This window comes from Choristoneura fumiferana, chromosome 11 (genome assembly GCF_025370935.1).
Source record: "Choristoneura fumiferana chromosome 11, NRCan_CFum_1, whole genome shotgun sequence".
NCBI classification, from domain to species: Eukaryota; Metazoa; Arthropoda; class Insecta; order Lepidoptera; family Tortricidae; genus Choristoneura; species Choristoneura fumiferana.
In genome coordinates this window covers 666,431-692,082 of record NC_133482.1, presented here as the reverse complement: position 1 = coordinate 692,082, position 25,652 = coordinate 666,431, and the positions used below count along the sequence as shown (strand labels likewise).

At 46.6% G+C, this 25,652-nt stretch overlaps 3 protein-coding genes across 4 annotated transcripts; 1 reads left to right on the top strand and 2 right to left on the bottom strand.

Moving 5' to 3' along the window:
* Nucleotides 1-225: 225 nt before the first annotated feature.
* Nucleotides 226-11,027, bottom strand: LOC141432421 (uncharacterized). Of its 2 annotated transcripts, XM_074093973.1 has the most exons (5): nucleotides 10,760-11,027; nucleotides 10,391-10,518; nucleotides 9,239-9,400; nucleotides 6,838-6,887; nucleotides 226-2,012 (listed from the first exon to the last, which is right to left on the bottom strand). In XM_074093973.1, the coding sequence occupies exons 1-5, from the start codon at nucleotides 10,863-10,865 to the stop codon at nucleotides 719-721; spliced, it is 1,740 nt and encodes a 579-aa protein (XP_073950074.1). In that variant the 5' UTR covers nucleotides 10,866-11,027; the 3' UTR covers nucleotides 226-718. The 2 variants fall into 2 exon arrangements, with proteins under 2 accessions (XP_073950074.1, XP_073950076.1); XM_074093975.1 differs by lacking the exons at nucleotides 6,838-6,887; nucleotides 9,239-9,400; nucleotides 10,391-10,518; nucleotides 10,760-11,027 and adding an exon at nucleotides 3,468-4,220.
* Nucleotides 11,028-11,362: 335 nt separating this feature from the next.
* Nucleotides 11,363-13,989, bottom strand: LOC141432946 (uncharacterized). Its single transcript, XM_074094780.1, has 3 exons — nucleotides 13,221-13,989; nucleotides 11,551-11,729; nucleotides 11,363-11,479 (listed from the first exon to the last, which is right to left on the bottom strand). Exons 1-3 carry the CDS (start codon nucleotides 13,987-13,989, stop codon nucleotides 11,363-11,365), a joined length of 1,065 nt encoding a protein of 354 aa, XP_073950881.1.
* A 7,679-nt stretch (nucleotides 13,990-21,668) lies between these two features.
* Nucleotides 21,669-25,583, top strand: LOC141432418 (uncharacterized). The gene has a single exon (XM_074093970.1). The coding sequence runs from the start codon at nucleotides 21,842-21,844 to the stop codon at nucleotides 25,154-25,156; it is 3,315 nt and encodes a 1,104-aa protein (XP_073950071.1). The 5' UTR covers nucleotides 21,669-21,841; the 3' UTR covers nucleotides 25,157-25,583.
* The last annotated feature ends 69 nt before the right edge of the window (nucleotides 25,584-25,652 follow it).

Genomic DNA, 25,652 nt, shown 5'->3' with positions numbered 1-25,652 from the left:
AACTTGGTACCCATATTATTTTTGGTCATAATAATCAATAGTCATAATCGTTAGGTATAACGCGAAATAAATATAATGATTAAGTAGAATAATGTTACATGCCATACTAGACAAAAGCCATAAAATTGATCAGCATAATATCAAAAGGCATACCGTTTATTTTTCATAAATATTGTAAGTCATATTTTTATATTTACTATTATTATTATTGATTCCATTTCTCTAATTTTTTAAAGGAATCATTTTAAAATTCAGAAATAATACATGTACATGTCATACATTAAAACATTAGGAAGTTAGAACTGTGACTCCTTACAAAAAGTACCAACTGACAGAAAAGTAGGTAAGGTTAGGTTAGGTTAGAACTGTGGCTCTTTACAAAAACATAGCTGCCAGAAAAGTAGGTTAGGTTAAGTTAGAACTGTGACCCCTTACAAAAAGTACCAGCTGACAGAAATGAGTTATGTCAAATAATAATATTCCTTTTGAATTTCAATTTTTCAATACAATCACCACATTAAACGTTATGTCTTATAACGGTATGAAATTCAATAGTTATGACTAATGAAAGGGGGTGAAAGAAAATTATGACTATTGAAATTATGACCAAAGATAATATGACGAGCAACGATTATGACAAACAACGTTATGGCTAAACCAAATCGAAAGTTTAACGTTATATGGGAGTCAATATAGATCCGTATTTTATACATTTTTCTCAGTTTAGTTTATCGTCAGCGATCTCTGTCGGCGTGGCGGTGGGATGTTTCCTGGCGAGGTGCGCGCGCAGATAGCGGGGCTGCGCGAAGGTGGCGCTGCAGGCGGGCGCGGGGCAGGCGAGCCTTGCGTGGGGCGGCGCGTGCGTGCGCGCGTGCCGCAGCAGGTCGCCGCGCACGGTGAAGGCGCGCGCGCAGCCCCGCTGCGGGCACACGTGCGCGCGCGCGCCGCCGTGCCGCGCCGCATGCCGCCGCAGCGCCGCGCGCCAGCGGAACGCGCGCCCGCACTCGCCGCACTGCCACGGCTTGCCGGCGCCGGCGCCGCCGTGCGTCTGCGAGTGGATGTACAGGCCGGCCTTGCTGCGGAAGCGCTTCCCGCAGCGCGCGCACGCCAGGGGCCGCTCGGTCGAGTGCAGCCGCGCGTGCTCCCGCAGCGTGCCGCGCGTGCCGAACGTCGCGCCGCACACCGCGCACGCGTGCTCGCGGCTGCGCCGGTGGACGTGCTTCAGGTGGTAGAAGTAGCTCGACGCGGCCGAGTACTTCTTGCCGCAGTGCGGGCAGGCGCGCTCGCGCTCGCGCCCCGCCTTGCCCGCCGCGGCTCTTCCGTCTCGCGCGGGCGCGGGCGGGGGGATCACGTCCGGCGGGTCCTCGATCGCCGAGAACACGGAGTCGGGCAGCGGGCCGAAGTCGCTCTCCGCGTCGCTGCGGTCCGAGAACTCGTCGCGGACGCCGGTCGGCGCGATCGATGTTTCCGGCAGCGAAGCGGTAACGGTAGCCGGCGAGGAGGCGGTCGCCGGAGTCGGGACGGTCGCCGCCGAGAGGACTATCACCGGGTCGGAGGAGGACGTCGGAGTGAAGTCGGGAGCGGGCTCCGTTTTCGGAGAGCGTGTCGTGGCCGTTCGCGTCCGTGGCGTCGCAGGAAGCGAGGGTGCCGGGGGTACATCGTTATTCTGCGCGTTCTCGTCCTTAATGTTATTTTGGGTGGTATGTGTGATCTCGGGTTCAGGTTCGACGGGAGGTGCGGTGTCAGTTCTGGAGAGCAGCGTCTGGAGCGCGGCGGCGAGCTGCAGCGTGGCGGTGGCGGTGGCGGAGGGCGGGCGGGTGGGCAGGGCGGGGTCTCGCGCGGCGGCGTCGTAATGCGCGGCGTGCGCCGTCATGTGCAGCAGCAGCACGCGCCGCGACAGGTAGCGGTCGCACTCGGCGCAGTGGAACACGAGCGCGGCGTGTCGGCGCTCCAAGTGCGCCCGGTAGCGGCCGCGCGGCACACGCTCCGGGCAGAACGCGCAGCGCCGCCGCCTGCAACACCCACCGCACCGTTGCCACACCAGCTCTCGCTACCTCTCGTCTCGGAATACGTATCTGAGATAGCGTAAAACTTGTATGATGCTTCCTCTGTGACATCTCAGTTGACAAAAGGAAAGTGGGATTTGATTGATTTTTCATTTAATACGTAACGTTTTCGACCACCTCTGAAATGAGGAAATGTTATGTAAACACACGGCTAACTTACCTAATTTCTCTAAGTGTTGACTTGTATAAACAATAAAAATTCAAATCATGAAAAACATTTTTGGCATAAAAATGCGTATCAGACTATTGAACTAGTCCGAATTTAGATTCGATTATATACAAATCAACGCACATAAAAACAGCTCCTGGCGACATACCTGCGCAGTGAGCTAAATACGGACCAAAATGGCGGCGGAGCAGTGGGGGACGCGGGAGGAGGCGTAGGAGCCGTCACGCTATTGGCTTGTTAGTTGACAGATGCGCAAACGTATCCCCTCCACTAGCCACCCAGAGCTCTTTTTACGTGCGTTGACTTGTATTTATTATAAAGAAGTGTATGTGCCGTGCCGTAAGAAGACTAAACATGTGAGTGGATAGCACCGCTCTTTTTTGCTCATTACGACCTCCAGTCCAACACTGAACTGGTCGTGCTGAGTGCAGGCCCTTTTTGGTGTCCTGTCGTGTCACTAAGTAACTTAGTTTTAGTCTTATAATCGTAAGGTGGTGGTGCTTACGGAACCAAAATGAATCTCTCTTTTTCTTTATTTCACTGCGGTACGGAAGACAAAGAGAAACCACCACACTTTTTTCCCAGAAAAATTGTCACGAAGATTTAGATGTTAGAATCATGTAGATATCAATTTTCGTAACACTCCCACTCCGTCAAGAGTATTCCGGTCCATCTAACACTAAACCCAAAATACCCCAATTGAATACGACCTAATATCTAAAAGACTTTAGTGACTTAGAAGAAGAAGCAAAAGAAAGATTGTACAAGTTTTACACTGCCTCAAATACCTAGTCCAAAATGGGTTAGTATCATTTCGTCTAAATAAGCAGCTGGTCTAAAAAGCAGCTGGTCTAAGTAGCAAGTGGTCTAAGAAGCAACTGGTCTAAGTAGGAAGTGGTCTAAATACATAGACTGCTGAAATCATTACTCTTCCTTGGCTTTGCCGTAGTTGAGTAAAAAGCAATTGGTCCTTTTAACCTGTTTTCGTCGAAAACTTGAAAAAACATAGGTTAGGTTAGGTTAGAGTTGCGTCATCAACCACGCGGAATAGGAGCTCCGCCAAGCGGATCTCCGTTGACTTTGAGTCAAAGAATTTTAAACCACTTGATACTTAGACCAGTTGCTTCTCAGAGTTCTCAGACCGCTTGCTACTTAGACCAATTGCTAATTTGCTACGTAAACCAGCTGCTTTTTAAACGAAATGATACTAACCCTCCAAAAGTTGTCCGCACCGCATCATCGGTGCGTGCGCGCGTGTCTGGTGAGTTGCGCGCGCAGACGGAAGGTCTTCCCGCAGGCGCAGGCGTGCGCGCGCTCGCCCGTGTGCACGCTGACGTGCGCGCGCAGCTCGGACCGGCGCCGGAAGGAGGCGCGGCACGGCGGCGCGGGACACGCCCACCGCGGGGGGGCGTGGCGCGCCGAGTGCGACCGCAGCCCCGCCGCCGACCGCGCCGCGCACCCGCACACGGCGCAGACGAACTCCCGCGCCTCTGAAGTGGGTCATACACGTACGAATTTAAACACGCGCGTACGCGCTTTTTACAAGCTTTTATTTACCTGTCCTGTTGTCTGTCTGTTATCAAATCTTGCAAGTTAAATTCGACCGACTTCGAGTAGTCAGATCGACTTGAAATTTGGCATACTTATCTAAATTGCGTGACAATACAATAATCTAGTAGTGACATCTTGGTAGTCCGGCCGGGATCGTCTCAGTAGGGCGGAACTCTTCGACGATTAATGGCATCGACTTGAAATTTGATATGCGAATGTAGTTTGGGTGACAATGCGAGTTGAGTCGACAAAAAGTACAGTCAGCAAAAAAGCTTGTATTAAAAATGAAATTATTACCAAAAACTTATTAAGTTTTGAAAGCTACGAACAAGATTTCAAACAATTGGATCGCGGCGGTTCTAAAGTACGCGTACTTACGGTGACGCACAGGCGAAAAAGGTCGAGCCGTAAGTACGCGTATTTGCGTACGTGTATCACCCACTTAAGTGCGTTCTCTCGTGGTCGCGCAGGTGGTCTCTGCGGGAGAAGGCGGCGCCGCAGCGCGCGCACGCGTGCGGGCGGAGCTGCGCGTGCTGGGCGCGGGCGTGGCGCGACAGGTTGCCCGCGTCGGAGAACCACAGCCCGCACAAGGGGCAGGGCCGCCGACGCCGCGCCTGCGCCTGCGCCTGCGGCCGCCGCTCTTCGATTTCGTTTTGCGTTTTCGCTATGCAAGTTTCTCTGGAAAGGATCGGGGAATCGGCGTTCAGTAGATCGAATTGAAATACAGGTGCGTTTGAATAAAAAATATATTTATAGTTAATTATGACAGTGGTATTTACAAAGGATTTTATTTATTACAAATAGGCTATTTGGCACCACCGACTCATTGATTAACTTGTCTAAACGCGATTCCCAGTATCCAACTCCATTAAATCTATCCCCGCACTCTAAAACGCCAAAACATCAAAATTTTAAATTTCGTCTAGCGAACATTTTGCTAATAAAAACAAATATTTAACATGTTTTTAATTTTTCGCATTTGAATGAACCGGTTTTTTTTTAAAGTACGTCTCGCGATTCAATGTTAATGGCAGCAAATAACCTATCCGGCATTAGAGCGGAGCAAGAACGAAATAGGATCTCGTTTTGGAGGCGTCGTCGTCTACGGTCGCGGGCGCGGTCGCGGTCGCGGGTGCGGGTGCGGGGTGATGCGCGTGCGCACGCGCGTGCCGGGCGAGGCCGGCGCGCAGGCGGAAGGCGGCGGGGCAGCGCGCGCAGCGGTGCGGGCGCGCGGCGTCGTGCGTGCGGCGGTGCGCGTGCAGCGAGCCGGCATGCGCGAAGCGGGCCGGGCACTGCGCGCACGCGTGCGGCCGCTCGCCCGTGTGCGTGCGCGCGTGCTGCCGCAGGTTTTGCGCGTTGGCGAACGTGCGCGCGCACAGCCGGCACGCGCGCCGCCGCCGCCGCTCGTGCGTCTCCGCCACGTGCCGCTGCAGCCCGTTGGGCGCGCGGAACTGCTTGCCGCACACGTGGCACACGCACGGCCGCTCGCCCGTGTGGATGCGGCAGTGGAACACGAACGTGTGCGCGCTGCTGAGCCGCTTGCCGCACGCGCCGCACGCGTAGCCGCGCCCGCCCGCCAGCGCGCGCGCCCGCGCCAGCGCCGCCCGCGCGCCCGCCTCCAGCCGCGACGCGCGCCGGTTGCCGCCCGACAGGTCGTCCAGCCGCTCCGGGTCCATTGGCCCGCACTCCTCCGTCGACGAGCCGCTGGATTCCGTAAATTCTGGATAGGCGGCTCGCGCGCCGTGCTCGCCCAGGTAGTGGTTCCGAAAGTTTAAGAGTGCCGCGTAAAAGGCGTCGTATCGGTGTCGCGGCCCCGCGGCGGCCAGGGCGGCCAGCGGGCGGTCGTCGTCGCTGTGGTCGCGCGCGGGCGAGCCGGCGCTAGAGGGGGGCGGGGCCGGCCGCCACCTGCAACAGAGGGGCGGCGTTACGACGCCGGTGCGCGCTCAGGTGGTAGGCGAGGTGCGAGGCGCGGCGGAAGGCGCGCGCGCACAGAGGACACGCGTGCGCGCGCAGGCCGCGGTGCGCGTCCAGGTGCCGCAGCAGCGAGTTGCGCGCGCGGAAGGCGGCGCCGCAGCCGGCGCGGGGGCACGCGTGCGGCCGCCGGCCCGAGTGCAGCGCGGCATGCGCGTCCCGGGCGGCGCGCGACCCGAAGCGCTCCCCGCAGGCGCCGCACGCGTAGCGCAGCGCGCCGCCGTGTACCAGCCGCACGTGCTGCGCCAGCGCGCCGCGGCTGCCGTACACGCGCGGGCAGCGGCCGCACGGCAGCTGCGGCAGCGAGGTGCGCGAGTGCGAGCGCGCGTGGACCGCCATATTGTACTTGTTGGAGAAGGTCTTGCCGCACTGCGGGCAGGCCGCCGGGATGTACTTCTGGTCGCGCGGGCGGGCGGCGGCGCGGCGGGGCGGGGGCGGGCGCGGGCGCGCGGGCGGCTCGGGGTGCGCGCGGCGGACGTGCGCGGCGAGGGCGGCGGGCGAGGCGGCGCGGTGCCCGCAGGCGCGGCATGCGGCGACGGCCGGCGCGCGCCCGTGCGTCGCGTGCGCGTGCCGCGCGAGGGCGCCCGCGTCGCGATACAGCCGCCCGCAGCACTCCACGGGGCTGCGCGGGCCCACAGTCACGTGCGCGGCGAGGTGGCACGCGAGGCGCGCGGTCGACGAGAACGCGCTGTCGCAGAAGGGGCAGCAGCGGGCGGGCGGCGGCGCGGGCGGGCGCGGGCGCGGGCGAGGGCGCGGGGGCGGGGGCGGCTGCTCGGGCTCCAGCGGCTGCTCGAAGGTGACGTGGTCGCGCACGAAGCGCTCGACGGCGGCGGCGTCACAGAGCGCGTGCTTGGTCAGATGCGCGGCTAATAAGTCCGGGCTGGCGGCCGAGCGCTGGCACGACTGACACACGAACACGAAGTCCTCGCTCTCGTCCACATTCAACGCGTCAAAATAATTCGCGAGCACTTTTTTAACAATCGCGGTAAACACTAATGGTTCAAACCTGGAATGTACATTTTGAAATTACATGTCCGAGATAACGAGAGTTATTCGATTGATGACAATATAGGTACTTACTGTGCGATCTCTTCGGCCGTCTCGTGTTCTTTTGTTGCTTCCAAATTATCCTGCACAAAAAGATAAATATTCAATTTATTGAAATTTACAAAACTCACCATACCCCGTCCACAAAAACGAGTTAGTACCAGAAAAATTTAAAAATACGTAAATAATCATAACCACTACCAAGAACAGCGCGATTAAAGTTTCTTGCCTCTTTAATTTTTCATGAAAATGCGCAAGAGGTCGCTAACTCATTATTGTGGACAGACCGACCCTAGGTTAAAAAGCAAGTACCTAGAGCTTTAGAGGTACACAGTACATGCAAAATTTGATAGGTAGGTATATAAATTTAGGGAAAAGGGAAAGTGGAGGTGCAAATCGTCGATCAGAGGCAGCAAGGTTATCATATTCCTATAGAGTATAGATATTATAAACCTGAGCAATGCACAGCGCAGAAGTGTTAGATTATTTTTATTGAATTGTCCAGATGAAAGACCAAAAGTCAGGATATATCTCAGACTCATTTGACCCATATCAAGTGCTCGTAGCCCTTATCACTGGCGATTTGCGGCGAGTCCAAAGCGAGGCATGCAACGCGTTCGCTGCGAATGCGCAACGTTTTTGCTGCGAGCACTGAACGATTTCGTCGCGACTGCGGCTGCGCTGCGAGTTAGCTTCGCTTCTAAAGGGCACACAGAGGACGGGCGCGGGTCGTGCGCGGGTCCGCGACGGGCGTATTTGCAAAGCTTCAGTTGAAAACCCCAAAAATTGCTATAATTGGAAATCCCCCTAAAACATGTTAGTTAGGTTGTTACGAGAGTTGAAGTGAATTACACACACAGCCGTGGTGCCCTAGTGGTTTGACCTATCGCCTCTCAAGCAGAGGGTCGTGGGTTAGAACCCCGGCTCGCACCTCTAAGTTTTTCGAAATTCATGTGCGGAATTACATTTGAAGTTTACCACGAGCTTTGCGGTGAAGGAATACATCGTGAGGAAACCTGCACAAACCTGCGAAGCGATTCAATGGTGCGTGCGAAGTTCCCAATCCGCACTGGGCCCGCGTGGGAACTATGGCCCATGCCCTCTTGGTCTGAGAGGAGGCCTGTGCCCAGCAGTGGGACGTATATAGGCTGGGATGATGATGACACACACAGCTACATGTCGTGTAATGACATCAGGATTTTGACATTTAGGTACTTATTCATTTAATTTAGTCTTCTTTTGTGCAATCGTTATTTATTTTTGTAGCTGTGTATGTAATCATTCACTTCAACTCTCGTGGCACTACCGATATTAAAAAACCGGCCAAGAGCGTGTCGGACACGCCCGAAATAGGGTTCCGTGGCCGTATGGAAAAAATTAAGTATAATTTTTCTAAGGATGTCGTATTTTGTACGGAATATTCCAAGTTTAGGTATTTTTATACCTAAGGCTGCTATGTACTCTTAAACTAAGTACTAATAATTCTCAAGCAACCGTATGCATGCGCAGTACCTAGCTAGTTCATTTTGGCGAGAATAAAATCTATTTTATTTTTTTTATTAATTGGTACCTACTACAGAAAAATCAGATTATTTTTTTCCATTGACTAGTAGGTACCTAATAAGCTTATTTCTGTCGATAAAAAAAATATCAGCCACTTAAAAATTTTATCCATCGCCCATCATTAGGTACATAAATTGGATTTAATTAAGTAAGTATATAAAATTTGACCTTGGTGTGCAAGCGCGTTTGTCGTTTTCCACATATATCTCGCGGCACTGTATAGTAAATTCTGTGTCGAGTTGACAAAAATGTCGTATCCATTATTGGTTCTAATACTGTTTTAATTTGTACTCCAGATAAACCGTTTTGTCGTCGCTAAGATTTAAGCAAAAGTCGTCACTTCTAGGGACTAACAATTCGTCGAAGGTTGACATGATTCAAATGTTAGCGCTATCGATCATGCTAGTTTAGGCTAAGTCTAAGTTTGAACAGCTGTTTAGGTAATTATGTAGGGCTCCAGATTAGCAACCGTTTTTGTTGAAATGGCAAAAATTTTTTTTCCTGGTAATTTACTGTCACTGCTGTCATCTAAGATTTGTAAGCAAAGTCAGCAGTCAACAATTTCTAGCGGACTTGACAAGTAACAACTTAATCACTGGCAAACATATGATAAGTCACTAAACTGGCAACATTGATAGCCGCTGCGGGCCCGTCGCGGGTCCGACCCACTCTCTGTGTGAATACAACGAACCGCGCAGCCCACGCGGCGGACACGACCCGACCCGCGCACGCTTTCTGTGTGTGTTGCCCTTAACTCCCACAGATCGCCAGTGCGATAAAGGCTGTAATTAATTCAAAATATGGCTGCCCCGCTCAAAGGGCTCCAATGCTCCAAAAGATATCCTCGCGCTGTGGTACACTGGCGACTCACCTCATTGGTATGGTCGGCGGCTCGTGCGAGCGCGGCGCTGCGCGTGCGCAGGGCGACGTCAGCCTGCGCGGCGCACTGCGCCAGCTCGTGCGCGGCCAGCAGCGTGCCGGCGCACTGGTAGCACACCACCACCGGCAGCGCCGGGCTGTCGCTCACAGACACCTGTCACACACTGTTGCATCACTACAAATCGTAATTATAGTAGGTTTCATCATCCCCTACACATAAAGTACTAATTATTAGCAGAGTCGTTGGGTAGATCTTTCAAAATATTATAGGTTTGCGAGAATCTACTTGAACTGCCATGTGTTGCATTCGTAACTTTTAGACTGAGCACGGTAAAAAAGGGATTTAACAAAACACACACAACCTGCTTCAAATACAATGTACATAATCAATTCTGAGCCAACTTCCAGGTTTTCGATTATTTAATTAACACCTTGTACGCTTGAAACTGATTTAAGAGCTAATGTTGTTAAGAACTCTAAACAAATGCTTGTTTTCTTAAGATTTTGATTGTACAGTCGCCTACATTAATATTTGCCACAGTTGGGCATGCAAAAATATCGGACACATCCTCCTAGTCATAGAAATAGTTTTATCAGATATTTATGTGCTTTGCTATGTCAGATATTGGTGCTGATGCCTGTACTAGCCTGGTATATTATGGCATGGCTATATGTATTGTGCCCATTGCAAAATTTGCCTGAACATAAAATTCCTAGGAAGAGAAGCCGTGGTGGCTGAGTGGTTTGGCCTATGGCCTCTGAAGAAAGCAGAGGATTGTGGGTTCAAACCCCGGCTTGCACCTCGTGAGTTTTTGAAGTTCATGTGCAGAACTACATTTGAAATTTAACACAAGCTTTATGGTGAAGGAAAAAATCATGAGGACACCTGCACAACCTGTGAAGTGTGAAGTGCCTAATACCTGCTGGCCTGTACTGGGCCCATACAGGAACTCCAAGAAAGTTTGGACATTTTACATTACATGGGCAACAATGTAAGGTAATGTTGCTGGCGTAGAAAATATTTCAGCAAAATTTTTTTTTTTTGACTGATGTTAAGGATCTAAACAAACTCCAGCCAGACGAAAGGGCAAGTATTAGATGTATGGTAAACCTATATGGTAGAGAGGAGACAATTTCCCAGTACCTTAATGGGAAGATGCCTGTGAATCTTGTCTGCAAGGTTGTTCTGCAAGCCCTCACCGCTGAAGATAGGCATTACCAGCTCAGAAATAGCTGCACACACACGGCACACCTTTGAGAACTCCTCCACGCCTGCATACAATAAAACAAATGTAAATAGAGTACCTGGATGAAAGATTTGTTCTCTCAAGTTTATTCCTACTACTGTCTAGTACAGTTTTTTTAGTAGTAAATTCTGAACAATAAACATACTGGTACAAAAATCAATAGGTATAAACAATGCTTGTTTGAGTTCCCAAAATCAAAGTTAACTCCTAATTGTGTATGTAAAACTAGTGAATTAATGGAAACAAAGGAATGTTTTGGAACTTACTGTCAAGATTAACTGGCTGTGATCCATTCCCGGGTTTTGGCAAGCCGGGCTGACCCTCGGTGCCCGAGGGACTTGGTAAAAATATTTGCTCGGTAGCGTTATTCATTGTTAAAATATTACTATAGAAGCTAAGGTCTGTGTGATTCTTGTTTTCTGCGTACCATTCACAACATTAAAATGAAGAAATGGTAAATAATGGCGATAGGCGTTTGGCGTGTGACAGCGACTCGGCTTCCTTCCTTCAACCCTCAACTCAACTCAACATCAATTTCATTCAATTTAACAATAACAAATGACAATGACAGCAGATTTTGCGTTTTGTTACAGATTTTATAACACATTCATTGATTATGCTATTGAATACTATTGACTACGGTATCATACTTTATTGTTATTAGTAAAAAATACACTTTTAAATTTTTTTGTTTACTTTTAACACAATGAACGGTAAAATAATATTAGCACACGTCATTGGCTTGGTGAAATTATAAAGAAATTAAACGAATATTAAACATGGTGGCCAAAGGCGGCAAATCTTGAACACTTGAATTGCATAAAACATTTTTTATTTGACATAAAGGACACAAAATAATTATAACTGTTTTAATTAACACTATTTTTAGCGTTCGACGTTTGTAGAATGCCACTAGCAGCTCTTCCCATGGCAACTACTGCAGGCGCAACCATCATCGTCTTGTTTTTATATGTGTGAATCACTTGCTGAAAAATGTAAGTACCTAGTTAATGATTTTGCTTCGATTAGACATGCATTTAATTCTAAGTAGTCTTACCAAAACCAGTTTAATGAGATATACAGCAAAAGTGAGGAAGGATATCGTCATGAGGGCGCTCTCGGAGGACGGAAATTCGACGTGGCCGCGTGCCTCGGCCGACCGTGCCCAGCGTCGTCGGCGCGCCGCGCTGCCTCCAGGGCCGGAGTCGTCGGGGTAAAGCGACTCTATGCGGTCCTCTGGTAAGAAGTTAAGTTTTTATTCAATTATTATTATTGTATTTTTTTTCTGAAGGTCAAGGTATTTTAATCAAAGGTCTTAATGACCTTTGTAAAAAATTGAACTGCTTAAAGCGGCTGTGTTGCAAAACTTCACACAAAAAACCGGCGGACACGCCCGAAATAGGGTTCCGAAGCCATTACGAAAAAAATAAGTTATATTTTTCTAAGGTTTTCGTATTTTGTACGGAATATTCCAAGTTTACGTATATTTTATACCTTAGGCTGCTATTTACTCTTAGGGCCTGTTTCACCACTTGTTCACTAACTTTAAGTGACGGATATTAGTGATGCCGTCTCTGTTTGTTTTGTCCGAATAAACAAAGACGGCATTACTTTTATCTGACACTTAAAGTTAGTCGACAGGTGGTGAAACCTACTAATAATTCGCAAGAAAACTTAGCCGTTATAGTTTTCCTTGTAAGTTTGATATAAGTACTTACTACCATCCTGAATTTTTTCAAATGTTTCCACCGTTTTCCGTTTAGATTTGAATGTTTTTTTTAATGTCAAAGGAAGGTAAACGAGCAAATGGCTCACCTGATCGTAAGTGATCACCACTGCCCAAGGACACCCGCAACACCAGAGGGATTGCAGGTGCGTTACCAACCTATAGAGGGCTAAGATAAAACGCCTCTTGTGCCAGTAATTTCACCGGCTGTCTTACTCTCCTCACCGGAACACAACAGTGCAAGCACCGCTGCTTTGCACTTTAAAGTTGAATATTTTGCAAACAAATCACTGAATAAAAATCGTTTTAGCAACCCCCTAATGGTTTTAAAAGACCTATCCAACGATACCCCACCCCACACTACAAGGTAGAACGAGAAAAAAAATCACCCCCACTTTACGTCTGTGGGAGGTGGGTAGTTAGTCTAAAATTTTTTTTTCAAATTTTTTACTGTACCAATTTATCGGCATAGTTTACATATACTATATATTCGTGCAAAATTACAGCTTTCTGGCATTGATAGTCCCTGAGCAAAGCCGCGGACGGACAGACAGACAGACATGGTGAAACTATAAGGGTTCCGTTTTTGCCATTTTGGCTACGGAACCCTAAAAAGAGCTGGCAATAGTTATCAACTTTGCAGATAGGTAGTCTACATTTATCTTATAACGAGCAATTCTTTTACCTACCTATATTCATTTCTTTCGGGCATCTCAGAAACGACTGATCTACTCTACTCGTATAATGTATTCTCTATGGGCTCTACCGATTTCAATAAAATTTTGCTATGTGTGGGTTTTGGTCTTACCTATCTCTAGAAAAACACGTGTTTTCAATCTTTAGCCCAAGCAAAGCTAAGTACTTGCATTGTTAAGTTATAATTGTTTTTTAATGCCGTCATGGTGAATAACAAATTTATTTATTTTAAATTGATCACCTTTGTAATATGTCGGTCGGTACTTTGTTCATAAATGATCTATTTATTAATCGTTACATCTCACCTATGTTCACCATGATTGTATCCTTTAGGTCTTCTAAGTACCGCAGTTTGCTGTTGAAACTCTTGCGCGTGTTCCTCGTTATTGTGTCTGCGACGACTTTTACAAACTTCAACACATTCTCCATTGTGTTGTCTTTAGCATAATTTTCGGTGGGTAATTTATCATGTTGTCCCTTACTATTCAGGATTTCGTGTTTTTTAATTACTACAGGCTCGATCTCCTCAGTGTCAACTCTTCGATCAGGTTTAACAGATTTGTTTGCACTGCTTTTAATTGGAGTCTCTTTTTTCGGAGCCCAAGTCTCTTCAGGTGGTTTTCTCACGTAGTGCAGTTCTTCTATTTCATCATCTTCAAAGGTCTCCTCCTTGGTCACGAATTCAGGTATCTGTTCTGTAAACGCTTTAAAGGGATTCCTCTTGGTGTACCCGTTAGGAAATTCAATACTTAGATCAGTTTCTTCGTACTTCGATCTGGCAGGCTCTTCTGTAGTCGAGAATGTTCTTTTTAGGATGGGCACTCTGTGAACTACACCTTTGCTCCAAAGCTTTCGCTGTTCTAAGGAGTTGTTAAAGTAGATTCTGTTTTTGTTTTCATGTAAAATTTCAGCCGGTTCTGTCCAGAACTGCGTGTGTGTTATCTTTTCACTGTACCGTTCAGTTGTTGGTACGGGAAGTGACGGCTTATGGATAATTCTGGAAGGTTTGTGTAGCTGGGTGATCTCGACCCACTCTGCCCGCGCGTGCGCGACCAACACCAGCGCTAGAAGCATGACGACTGACGACTTGTTTCGGATGTGAACTGTCGTGTGACATGTCACGGCTAGTTGCTGAATAACCGTTAAACACGGGAACGTTTATGTTTCTAGCAAATTACTTAGTATAATAGCACTAAGTCTGTGATTGAACGAATTAAGAAAACTATCTTCGTATTCAATTCAAAACCCTACGACGATTGTCAAAACAAGTATTTACCTGATACCCATCAACTATTAGAGGTGGCATGGTTTGTCGTATTGAGATGTAGCAGAGCGATTACTTGCTCCATGCTCTTGAAAATTATCTCGCCAGCAGAGTGAAAAATGTTTCTAACTGTAAAATGTAAAGTAAACAGCAGTGTGCGATATTGCATGCACAATAGAATACAATTTCCCATGTACGTAATGTCAGTATTGTTGGAAGTGTTAGCTAGGAATGAAACACTTGGTTATCCAAAACGGCATTTATTATTTAAATATGTAATAGTAACACATTTGTAAATCGCTCTTGTCACAAATAACCGCTTACCCTACAACATCGAGAGGCCGCCCTGTCTGGTGTTGCCATATTAAGTTTTGGGTCCATGCAAAATACTCTCTAGCATTATTCCCGAACAGTTTCCCTATCGCTACTTTTTCAACGTAGAAATAGGTAAGGAGGTGTTAGAAAAGCGATAACTCTTGTTTAAAAATTAGTTCATGAACCAGACCATGAAAATGACTTAACATTGTACTTTCCTGCAACTGCCAAAGTTGGAAAATGATGCTTCAGAGATTCACCTGTAAAAGTTAATTGAGTGACAGTGTTGAGTTGAGCTGCCATACCTATTTCATATTATATGACAACGCGACACAGAGCTCCTTTTATATATCAACAATCACCAATTTGCAATATAATTTACCATGCATTATTAAAATATCAAATATTATGCATATTGTTTATTATGTTAATGTCTAATTACTGTGTTTTCGCCAGGTTTACTTTCACATTTATGGTTCCAGTATTGTAGTATCAATCTAGTATATTGTCGATTATCGGTTTCTAAAGCTGCCCAAATGATAATGACAAAATTGACACTTTGTTTTGGCCTGTTTTGGACACTGTTTGAAAATTGCTTAAATATAGTAAGATACGCGCGAAAGCATTGAATCTCCGCGTTTTTTCGTAATGATATCATAATATTTTATTACAATTTGACACTGCTCTACTTACTTAAATAATTCGCAACATTAAACATGTATTTACTCCTAAATTACGCTTCAGGGTTGGTCCAAATTTACTTGCACTAAAATGTACAACTGGAAGATAGACCGGCTGAAATTGTACAATATAATAGAAGTTTAAAACAATAATACGGTTTGTGTAAAGCTCTTAGCGAAATAGATCGGATAGTTCAAGTATAAAATCATTGCTAACATAGTAAACACTATAGTAATGTCAACACTTACATTGTAGTAGAGTATGTAACAAAAAAAGAGAGATATAAAGTCAAGTTTAAAATACTCCTACAGATAATAAACTGCTAAAATATATAAATATTTTTTTATCAAAACATGTTCTTACGAGATCACAGAAAATGGAAGCTTGCATTGCAAAGTTTATATAAATGATATAGTAAAAAAAATGTAAAAAAAATCACAGTATAAAAAAACATTGGAATGACTACGCATAAAATCGTAATAACGTACTCGTAGTTAGAAATATTATGAGTAAATATATTTGTGACATAGTAAAGCGATGGCGGGCAGCAACATAACAGACATGGTCTATAGTCTATACTATAATATAACAATCCACCAGGCCGGACGCGTATACTTCTTACATTAAGGTCCCTCCATCGCACCGATAACACCCGTAAAACCCCATTAAATATTCTCTCTTCACCTCGGGAAATATTCCCAAAATATATTTATAATATAATGTAAATTTACTGAAATATATAGATGACATAATTTGTAAAGTTCAAGATAAAACAATCAAAAACCGTTGGCACAGTTCGTAATCGATGTTCGAAAAGAATACGATGTTCTGAAATTGTGTTAAGAAACTTTTCGAATAATGCACCTTATGCTATCAATTATAACTACGTGTTATTGGGGTCTTTCATTGAATTCTTGTGATGTTTTATAATTAGGCTAGCAGACTTTGACTAACGAATAGACATCGAACGCGTCGACGAGAATGAAATAACATTTTTCTTCCAACTATGCTTTAATTTCATCATAACCGCACTAAATACCCAGCACAAAGCGGGACTTTTCTGCTCTACGGCAGAAAAAATGTATGAAAATCCATTACTGCATTGTTTTAGTTTTTTTTTTAAATTGCACGACCAAAGAGGTAACACAAGTAGTTTTGCTATAAAATTAGCCTGCATAGTGTAAAAAAATCTAGTGTTAGGTTGGTCAACCTGACGGTCTTATGAAATTTGTCAGATTGCGTCCAAAAACTTGTTGCTACCAATCCTACCAAAAATAGTAAAAGTAGCCGTATATTTAAAAAAAACTTTGTGTGTGGTTGGCCAACCTGGCGCCCATCCGAAATTTGACAGATCGCGGGTAAAAATATCTGCTATATATGCTAACTCTGCCAAAAAAAGTAAATTAAAAAAAAAACAAATTGGCGGAAACCTTGCAAATTTTTGAGACTTTTTTTGGACATTTTTGGAGAATGCGAAAGTAAACTTACAAAAATATGACATTTCTTTCCTATTCATTGTTTAGCATGAGTTTTTTTTTCGTCTACTATTCCTGTAATAGTTGAAAGAAAAGCAGATTATGCACCTCGCATTAAGTAATTTATATTGCCCTCGTGCCTCGCTCGGCCTCGAAATCAGCACTCGGTGTTAATAAATAACTTTCTGCTTGGTGAAACAATCTACTATTCTACGCTATTCGACCATTCTCGCCGTAGTGGATGTAGTCATCGATGCAAAGTGTATACAGTTGCTGGCAGCTGCCTGAGCCCCGTTATTTACTAAATCTTACCTAACTTTAAGTCGATTTAGGCCGTTACATTACGAGGTCCACCTCCCTCAAAGGTCCACACTTTAGTTTCATATAAATTTAGACTAAGTGCAGTTTCTAAATAATTATTAAAACCATCAAGTAGCATGGTCGCATTGATAGTGTAGCTTAGAAAATAGGATAGTTCTTAAAGACTAGGCGTAGACTTATTTAAAAGAGCGAGGAGAAACATCAAGGTACGTTAGAGGAAACCGGAGCACACACATACACCGACACATATTCATAGTCACATACCACAAACGGGACTTTACCTCGGGATATTTACCTCGACGTTTCAACCACATTACAGTGGCGTGGTCACGAGTAGACTGAAGTGTAGGGTGTCAAGTCTGCCTAGCAGCGCGAGTCCTTCGAACTACCCGCTCTTGATCACAAAAAGTACCGGCACTCGTATCTCGAACTACCCGCACTTGGCCATTTTTATTTGTCACGCCGTCACACCGACACACAACACTAACAACGTCCGATCGTCCCTCCGAACATTCATCCCGACGCCGACACTTATTTATAACCGGATTCCACGAAGACGAAAGCTTATATCCATCGTCCCGGTTGAAATTTTTGTGCTTTTTTCTTTCAACCGCTTCACGTACCATTCTTGAGTAGAAATGACGTTCCGTGAGAAGATTTTGGGATCGTGAAGCTCAATCCAGTGGTCTGGTCCTGACTCCAATAAATGTTCGGCTATGGCTGACTTATTCACTTGGCGATTTTTAACAGATGCAATATGTTCCTTGACCCTCTTAGCTATTGTTCTTTTCGTCTGTCCGATAAAGGAACTACCACAACCAATCAACCTTATAAACACCTGGTGTTTGGAAGGGAACGACATCCTTGGGTGTCCTAATATGACTCGCGAATTTGGACAAAGGGTGTACCACCTTGATGGAATACTTGCCTAGAACGGCTCCAACTTACCGGAGTGCCGGTATTTTTAACCGACTTCAAAAAAGGACGAGGTTATCATTTTTTTATGTTTGTTACCTTAGAACTCCGTCACTTATGAAATGATTTGGGATTATTTTTTTAGTTCGTCTAGGAATGTCTTCAATTAGATCCCATAAGCACCAAACCAGGATCTGATGATTGGATCTTAAGGAAATCGAGGGAACTCTTCAAATGTTGTAGGGACACCTATAGATAGTAAATTGGATATATTTAGTAGTAACTCGTGCATTTGCTCTTGAAAATCATCATTTGGTGAAGTGAAACTGATGATGAAGACCACAGTTGACCATCGGAGTTACTACTCAATAACAAGTATTTCACGGGTTGAATTTTAATTACTTTGACACAGTTGCTAAGCAATTTATGCTCCTCGTAATGCATATAGTGAAACGGGTGGTGAAGCACCAGGACTGCTCAATAATGAACGTCTCTGCATCGGAAAAAGCAATCTTTCGTAAAAGGTGACGAGCAGTTGATATTAAACTATTGTATCTCAGATTACACTAAAAAGCGTGAAAAAAAATTATAACTAAAAATTGAACCGACTACAAAAACCATGAAAATATTTTTCTACCAGTCTGAAGTCGGTCGGTGCCTCAGCACGAGCCAGCAGGAGTGATTGAAGCTCAATATAAAGTGCGTAGGTGAGGTAGATGACCATATAGGTCCACTCCTGCTGGCTCGTGCTGAGGCACCAACCGACTTCAGGCTGGTAGAAAATTATTTTCATAGTTTTTTGTAGTCGGTTAAATTTATTGTTATATTTTTTTTGTGATCAAGTGCGGGTAGTTCGAAGGACTCGCGCTGCTAGGCAGACTTGACACCCTAAACTTCAATCTACTCGTGACCACGGCCACTGTAATCTAGTTAAAACGTCGAGGTAAATATTACTCGTGTGTTTTAGCGTGATAAGTCCCGTTTGTGGTATTTTGACTATGAGTGAAAATCACGAAAGTTTAAACATTATATTATAAACCGACACATATTGTTATCGACCGGTTACAATCGCTTCACAAAACGACCCGTTCCGGTTCCAATAGGCTGTTTGGCAGCGATTGTACCAGCACTCAGCACAACAACCTACAACATACATAAACAATTTCACCCAACAAATTGACTGCGATATGAGCGATTGGCAAAAACTTAAAGTCTTCGTAAAGTAGTATCTGCTATAACAATAGCGTTGCGAAGGCCGACGGCCGCTTTGATATTAACATTGAACAACGCCCCGTGTAAACATCCTAAACTAATTTGTTCACAACAAACATTTAACCATTCGCATCACACACACTTACACATAAAGTTAATAATTATTAGTAATTTTATTAAAAATTCAGGCCAAAACGAAAATTAATCCTAGTGTAAAACAGCTACCCATGTAGGAATGCAGTAAGACAACCAAATTTTAAAACGATTATACTCTTGAGTATAAGATAATGAACTATTTTGTTCAGTAAGCTTAACACTTACAGCTTTACACTGTTTTCGATTAATAATGATTTGTTTTACACACCAAAGATGGTAAAAACACGCCAAGCTTCACGTACGGAACAATTAAATGAAGCGGGAACTAGTGCGAAAGGCCCCGGAACCACCAGATACACACAAGGTCACAATGGAGGACGAGCCGGAAAGTTGACCTCCAAATTGAAGTGTGCCCGCAAGTGAAAATAGGCTTAGGAACGCAAACGCTTTCACCTGCGAAATCTCGCCGGTCTTCAGTTTTTCTGTAGAAGCACGCAAGAAAAGGTTACAGCTGGAAGCGGAAAAGAAAAAGGCCGAAATACAGATGCAGCTTATAGATAAAGAGCTAGAAGCAGACTTAGCCGAAATAGAGGCTTGCAGTTCACACGGCAGCGAGATTAGTGTACGCCGCGACGTAGAGAAATGGGTCGAGCGAAAGTCAAAAGGAACTGGAGGCGCAGGTGCCCAACAATCATGGACCCGAGCCGGGCCCTCAGCCCGCGCTCACGGACACAGGCGCTGGCACGTCTTATGACATAGTAGTTCGAATGCTCTCTGAGTCAGTGAAAAATCTGACCGCATTCTCCGTCCAGAACAAACCTAATTCTAATTTATTGAGCCGCATATGCACGCCGCGTGATTTACCTGAGTTCTCCGGTGACCCACTGGAATGGCTAGCCTTTAAAAAGGCGTATGAAGAATCGACGGATGTGTGCCATTTTAGCCACAAAGAAAAACCTCTGGAGACTAAGGAAGTGTCTTCGTGGACCTGCAAAAGAGGCAGTCTCAGCTTGCTAATCAGCGCGACTTCGCCTGAACGATTGATGGAAACATTAGAGCTACGATTTGTGATCCAGACTGCATAATATCCAGGCTCATGCAAGACATTAAGAAACTGCAACCTGTGTCCCTAGAATATCAGAAGGATATCGTCCCATTTTCTGTTAAGGTGCAGAACTTTGTGGAAGCTGTGAGAGCAGTGGGACGCGACGAATACTTACAGGGCATGAGCGTTGTGTCGTTAATTTTGTCGAAACTTCCACTGTTTTAATTTCAAAGTGGTCAGATTACAGTTTCCCCTTGATAAAGGCTGGGTTGAAGTCACGTTTGGAGATATTAGCCGACTTCTTACACACCGAAGCTGTACGCATATCTACTACTGCTAATATTCATACCATGAGCTACCGCGTCGACCAGAACAAATATAGACAACACGACAACAACACCCGATCGCAAACCGTTCTACTACAACAACACGATCAACCGAACGAGAAGTGCCAGTTTTGCCGTGGAGCGAAACATAAGTTGTCAGAGTGTAAGCAATTCAAAAAGGCGCTTCGTAAAACACGATGGCAGTATGTCAAACGCCATGGCATTTGCTACAAGTGCCTAGACTCGCGGCACAATAGAGAAACTTGCCCTGCACCTGTATGTGATAAAGATAACTGTGGCCAAGCGCATCATAAATTGCTACACTTCATAAGCAGCGACGTGCGCCGAGCGAATATGCACACCGAGCCTTCCACCGAGCAGCGCGCCGAGCCGCGCGCCGAGCCGCGCGCCGAGCCCCGAGACGTGCCGGTGCTGCTGGCCGCGCCTGCGGCCCGCCCGCGGCCCCGCGCGCCGTCGCGGCCGCCGCCCCTGCGGAAGTCGTCGCAAATGTGAACGCGAGCGAATATAAAGTGTTGCTAAAAGTTGTTCCTATTCGTATTTATACATCTGACGGACAAACAATAAACACTAGTGCTCTACTCGACGACGGCTCGACGGTGACCATGATCAGTGCCGACTTGGCGGCGCGCGCCGGGCTACGCGGCCACCGAGAGACAATGCGCGTTTGCGGGCCTTGGAGCGACAACGCCATACGGTGTGAAAGTACAGTATTGAATATTGAACTCTCGGGTATGGACAATAAGACTTATAATATTAAAGCACGTAGTGTTACCGAGCTATCTTTACCGATTCAAAACTTAAGTATTGTCGACTGTAGTAAATATCCCTATTTAGGAAACATTAAAAATCAAATGTGTAACGCCGATGTCAAACCCGAAGTCTTAATAGGTCAAGACAACTATAGTTTATTGTTACCATTGCAAATAGTGTTGGGCAGTACAGGCGAGCCGTCCGCTACTCTCACCCCATTAGGTTGGTGCATTCACGGGAACGTGAGTGTCCCTCGCGCGGGGGCGAGCGCGGGCGCGGTCACGCAGACGGCGCTGCTGGTGGGGCCGGGCCCGCGGAAGCGCGCGCGCTCCGCGACCTGCACGACGAGGTGCGCCGTTCGTTCGCAGTGGACTCCATCGGAGTGGCAGGTAAGCCGCGGCAAAACAGGGACGATGTGAGCGCCGTTGAACAGCTCGAGCAGACGGCGACGCTTGTTGACGGGCGCTGGCACGTCGGCCTGCCCTGGCGGGACCCCGATTGCTCGATGCCGGACTCGTATCCGAACGCGCTCAAGAGGCTGAACGGAATCGAAAGGAAAATGCAAAAGGACACCGGATACGCTCAGAGGTACGCCGAACGCGTGGATCATTTATTTGTAAATTCCTTTGCCAGGGAGCTACAGGACACTCGACGCACCGACAGGACGTGGTATTTGCCACATTTTGGCGTAGATAATGTCAATAAAAAAAAGCTGCGCTTGGTCTTCGACGCCGCAGATACGACTGAAGGTTTGTGTCTTAACGATTATCTGCATAAGGGTCCGGATCTACTCTGCTCGCTATTTGGAATTATGCTGCGTTTTAGAGAAAATAAAGTAGCTGTAACGGGAGACATTAAAGACATGTTCCTCAGGGTAAAGATCCAACCACAAGACCAAAACGCACTTCGATTTCTGTGGCGAGACAACCCTACTGGCCCAGTGAAAACTTATGTAATGACATCCCTAATATTCGGCGCAAAATGTTCTCCGTTCGTTGCGCAATTTATTAAAAACAAAAATGCATTGCGCTACGAGTCGTCGTCGCCGGCCGCCGTAGATGCTGTAGTCAATTCTCATTACATGGATGACTACATCCAGAGCCTGCCCGACGAGGCCACGGCCGTCCAGATGGTACGGGACGTCACCAACATACACAAGGAGGGCGGGTTCGAGATCCGCAACTGGACCAGCAACAGCCTTGCTGTCCTAAACAGTATACCGGAAGAAACTTTAGGTACTGCAGCCGTACGATTCAAAATTGACCAGCAGTATGAAGGTGAGCGCACGCTTGGTTTGTTGTGGTACCCAGGTACGGACGAGTTGGGGTTCGATGTCTCGTTAAAACGTATTCCTGATTGCATAATTCAACACAAGCAAAGGCCGACAAAAAGAATAATGCTTCGTGTTATAATGTCAATATTTGACGTTTTTGGGTTTTTGTCGCCCTTTATAATCCAAGGTCGGATTATGCTCCAGGATACGTGGCGTTTAGATATCGGATGGGATAACGAAATCCCAAATGATATTTACAAGAAATGGTGTGAGTGGATCGAACTCCTTAAAATTATAAATAAAATACGTGTGCCTAGGTATTATTATAGTGCGAGCGAGATGGAGAATAAACTGGTCGCTGACGGCGCGAGCGCCTTCCCGCAGCCCTCTGCTACGAGCGCTACGACGCAGCCGCGCGTAGACGCCTACGCCGCCGGCGAAACTAGTGCTACGAAGCCCGCCGCGCGCTCACCGACACCGCTGCCTGCTGCGAATGCTAAAAGTAAAAATGCAAGTTATATGAACTTAGAATTACACGTGTTTAGTGATGCCGCAGTTAAAGCAATGAGCGCGGTCGCTTATTGGCGCTGGTACGACGAAGGTGAAATTAAAATAGCATTTGTAGCTAGTAAGTGTAGGGTTGCGCCTGTTAAGTCCCTGACAGTGCCTCGCTTAGAGTTGCAAGCGGCGTTATTAGCGGCACGGTTGGCTGACGCTATTCAGAAGGCACATAAGCTGGACGTCGCGCGGCGTTACTTTTGGTGCGACTCGACCACCGTGTTGCATTGGTTGAACAACAGCTCCCGCAACTACAAGGCATTCGAAGCAAATCGACTAGGCGAGATCGATGACCTTACTAGTGTATCGGAATGGAGATATGTCCCCACTAAATTGAATGTGGCCGATATAGCTACCAGGGAGGTATTTGACTACAATTTATTTTTAAATGACTGGTTTAAGGGTCCTCAATTTTTATATTCGGATGAACGCTATTGGCCAGTAAATTTTATAGAGCCTGAAAGTAAAGAGGTATTTTCTGGGTATGTAAATACAATCGAATTAAAGGGGTCAGAATTACCTGTACCTAACCCTGATCGATTTTCATCCTGGTTGCGGCTGCTGAGGTCCACTGCTGCTGTCCTAAAATTTATAGGTAAGTGTAGGAAACTTACCTGCGTTGACGACGACTGCGCAAGCATGGATCGCGCCGAGCGGCTACTGCTGCGGCACGCACAGGCGGAGAGCTTCGGTAAGGAGATCGCTGAAATAAAAAGGAATAAAATGATATCGCGGGATAGTAGGCTACTCACCTTGTCGCCCTATCTAGATCAAGATGGTCTCCTGCGTGTCGGCGGCCGCATTGATGCTGCTCCGGAAGTCGCCCTGGAAACGAAAAGACCGTTCATTCTCGACGGGTCACATCCGACGACGAGGCTGCTGGTGCGGCACTACCACGTGAAGGCAGCGCACGGTCAGCCCGAGTCCATCGTCAACGACCTGAAACAGAAATATTGGGTAATTAGATTAAGACCGACTGTTAAGTATGTTGCATCCCGTTGCATGCTTTGTAGATTGAGAAAGGCTAAGCCGCAGATTCCAAGAATGGGTGACTTACCAGAAGCGCGCATGGCTCATCACCAGAGGCCGTTCACCTTTTGCGGAGTGGATCTGTTCGGCCCCATGGAGGTCGTTGTGGGTAGGCGTCGCGAGAAAAGGTATGGAGTTCTCTTCACTTGTCTTACGGTTCGCGCTATTCACGTCGAAATAGTGCACTCACTTACTTCAGACGCACTTATAATGGCTCTTCGTAGAATGGCGTCTAGACGCGGCTGGCCTCGATTTGTCTATTCAGACAACGGCACTAACCTGCGAGCTGCAGACAAAGAACTTAAAAAGTCCATGGAGGAGATAGATAATGAGGCAGTGAAGACTGAAGCTGTCAATAATGGCGCACAATGGACCTTTATCCCGCCCTGCAGCCCCCATTGGGGGGGGGCGTGGGAGCGCCTTATTAGAAGTGTCAAGACCGCCCTACGCGTGATACTAAAGGAACGTGCACCCAGAGACGAGGTCTTGGCTACACTGCTCACCGAGGTAGAAGGTATCGTTAATGGCCGACCTCTTACTCACGTCTCTGTAGAGCCCGGTAGTTCTGAGGCACTTACGCCTAATCATTTTTTAATAGGATCCTCATCGAATTTGCCGCCAGCTGGTATGTTTAACGACTCTGATTTGAGTTTGAGAAAGAGGTGGAGAACGGCCCAGAGGTTAGCCGACATGTACTGGAAGAGATGGCTGAAGGAGTTTCTGCCACAACTGCTGCCGAGAAAGAGGTGGCAGCAGGAGCAGAGGTCTCTCCGTCCTGGTGATCTTGTGCTGGTCGTGGACCCCGACTCCCCACGCAATGTCTGGCAACGAGGTAAAATTTCGAAGGTTTTTCCAGGAAGAGACGGGCGAACGAGAGTCGTCGAGATCTCTACTCAAAGCGGCACGCTGCGCCGGTCAGTGTCTCGCGTCGCTCCCCTGCCTTTGGTAGAAGAGTGCTAAAGCACTGGGGGGGGCTATGTTAGCGACGCGCTCGGCTGTACTTGCCCTATGTTTACAGTGTGCGCCAGCTTTGAAAACGTCGCCGTCAGCGAGCGGTTTTTGTTCTAAAATGTCAGGCCAACCGAGCGCCGCTTCCCTAAATTGTGATAAATCGGGCTAGAGAAATAGGTACCTTTTAATATCTTAAGAGTGTTCAGTCAGTGTTATAGCTATCTTTGTTACAACCAGTGCACCATATCTTACAGCCCGTGTAAACATCCTAAGCTAATTTGTTCACAACAAACATTTAACCTTTCGCATCACACGAGCAACACTGATTCTTACACATAAAGTTAATAATTATTATTAAAATTCTCATATAAATAAATTAGAAATTAAAACGAAACAATTAATCCTAGTGTAAAACAGCTACCCATGTAGGAATGCAGTAAGACAACCAAAATTTTAAAACGATTATACTCTTGTTCAGTAAGCTTAACACTTACAGCTTTACACT

Bases quoted from the DNA above. Each gene is read 5' to 3' on its own strand.
- LOC141432418 (XM_074093970.1), top strand. From the start codon at position 21,842: ATGCCGGACTCGTATCCGAACGCGCTCAAGAGGCTGAACGGAATCGAA.
- LOC141432421 (XM_074093973.1), bottom strand. From the start codon at position 10,865: ATGAATAACGCTACCGAGCAAATATTTTTACCAAGTCCCTCGGGCACC. The intron at 9,401-10,390 runs GTACTGGGAAAT...AGTGTGTGACAG, and splicing joins ACAGGCATCTTCCCATTAAG to GTGTCTGTGAGCGACAGCCC. The intron at 6,888-9,238 runs GTGAGTCGCCAG...CTTTTTGTGCAG, and splicing joins CCGCCGACCATACCAATGAG to GATAATTTGGAAGCAACAAA.
- LOC141432946 (XM_074094780.1), bottom strand. From the start codon at position 13,989: ATGCTTCTAGCGCTGGTGTTGGTCGCGCACGCGCGGGCAGAGTGGGTC. The intron at 11,730-13,220 runs GTGAGATGTAAC...ACTTCTTACCAG, and splicing joins TACAATCATGGTGAACATAG to AGGACCGCATAGAGTCGCTT. The intron at 11,480-11,550 runs GTAAGACTACTT...TACATTTTTCAG, and splicing joins ATCTCATTAAACTGGTTTTG to CAAGTGATTCACACATATAA.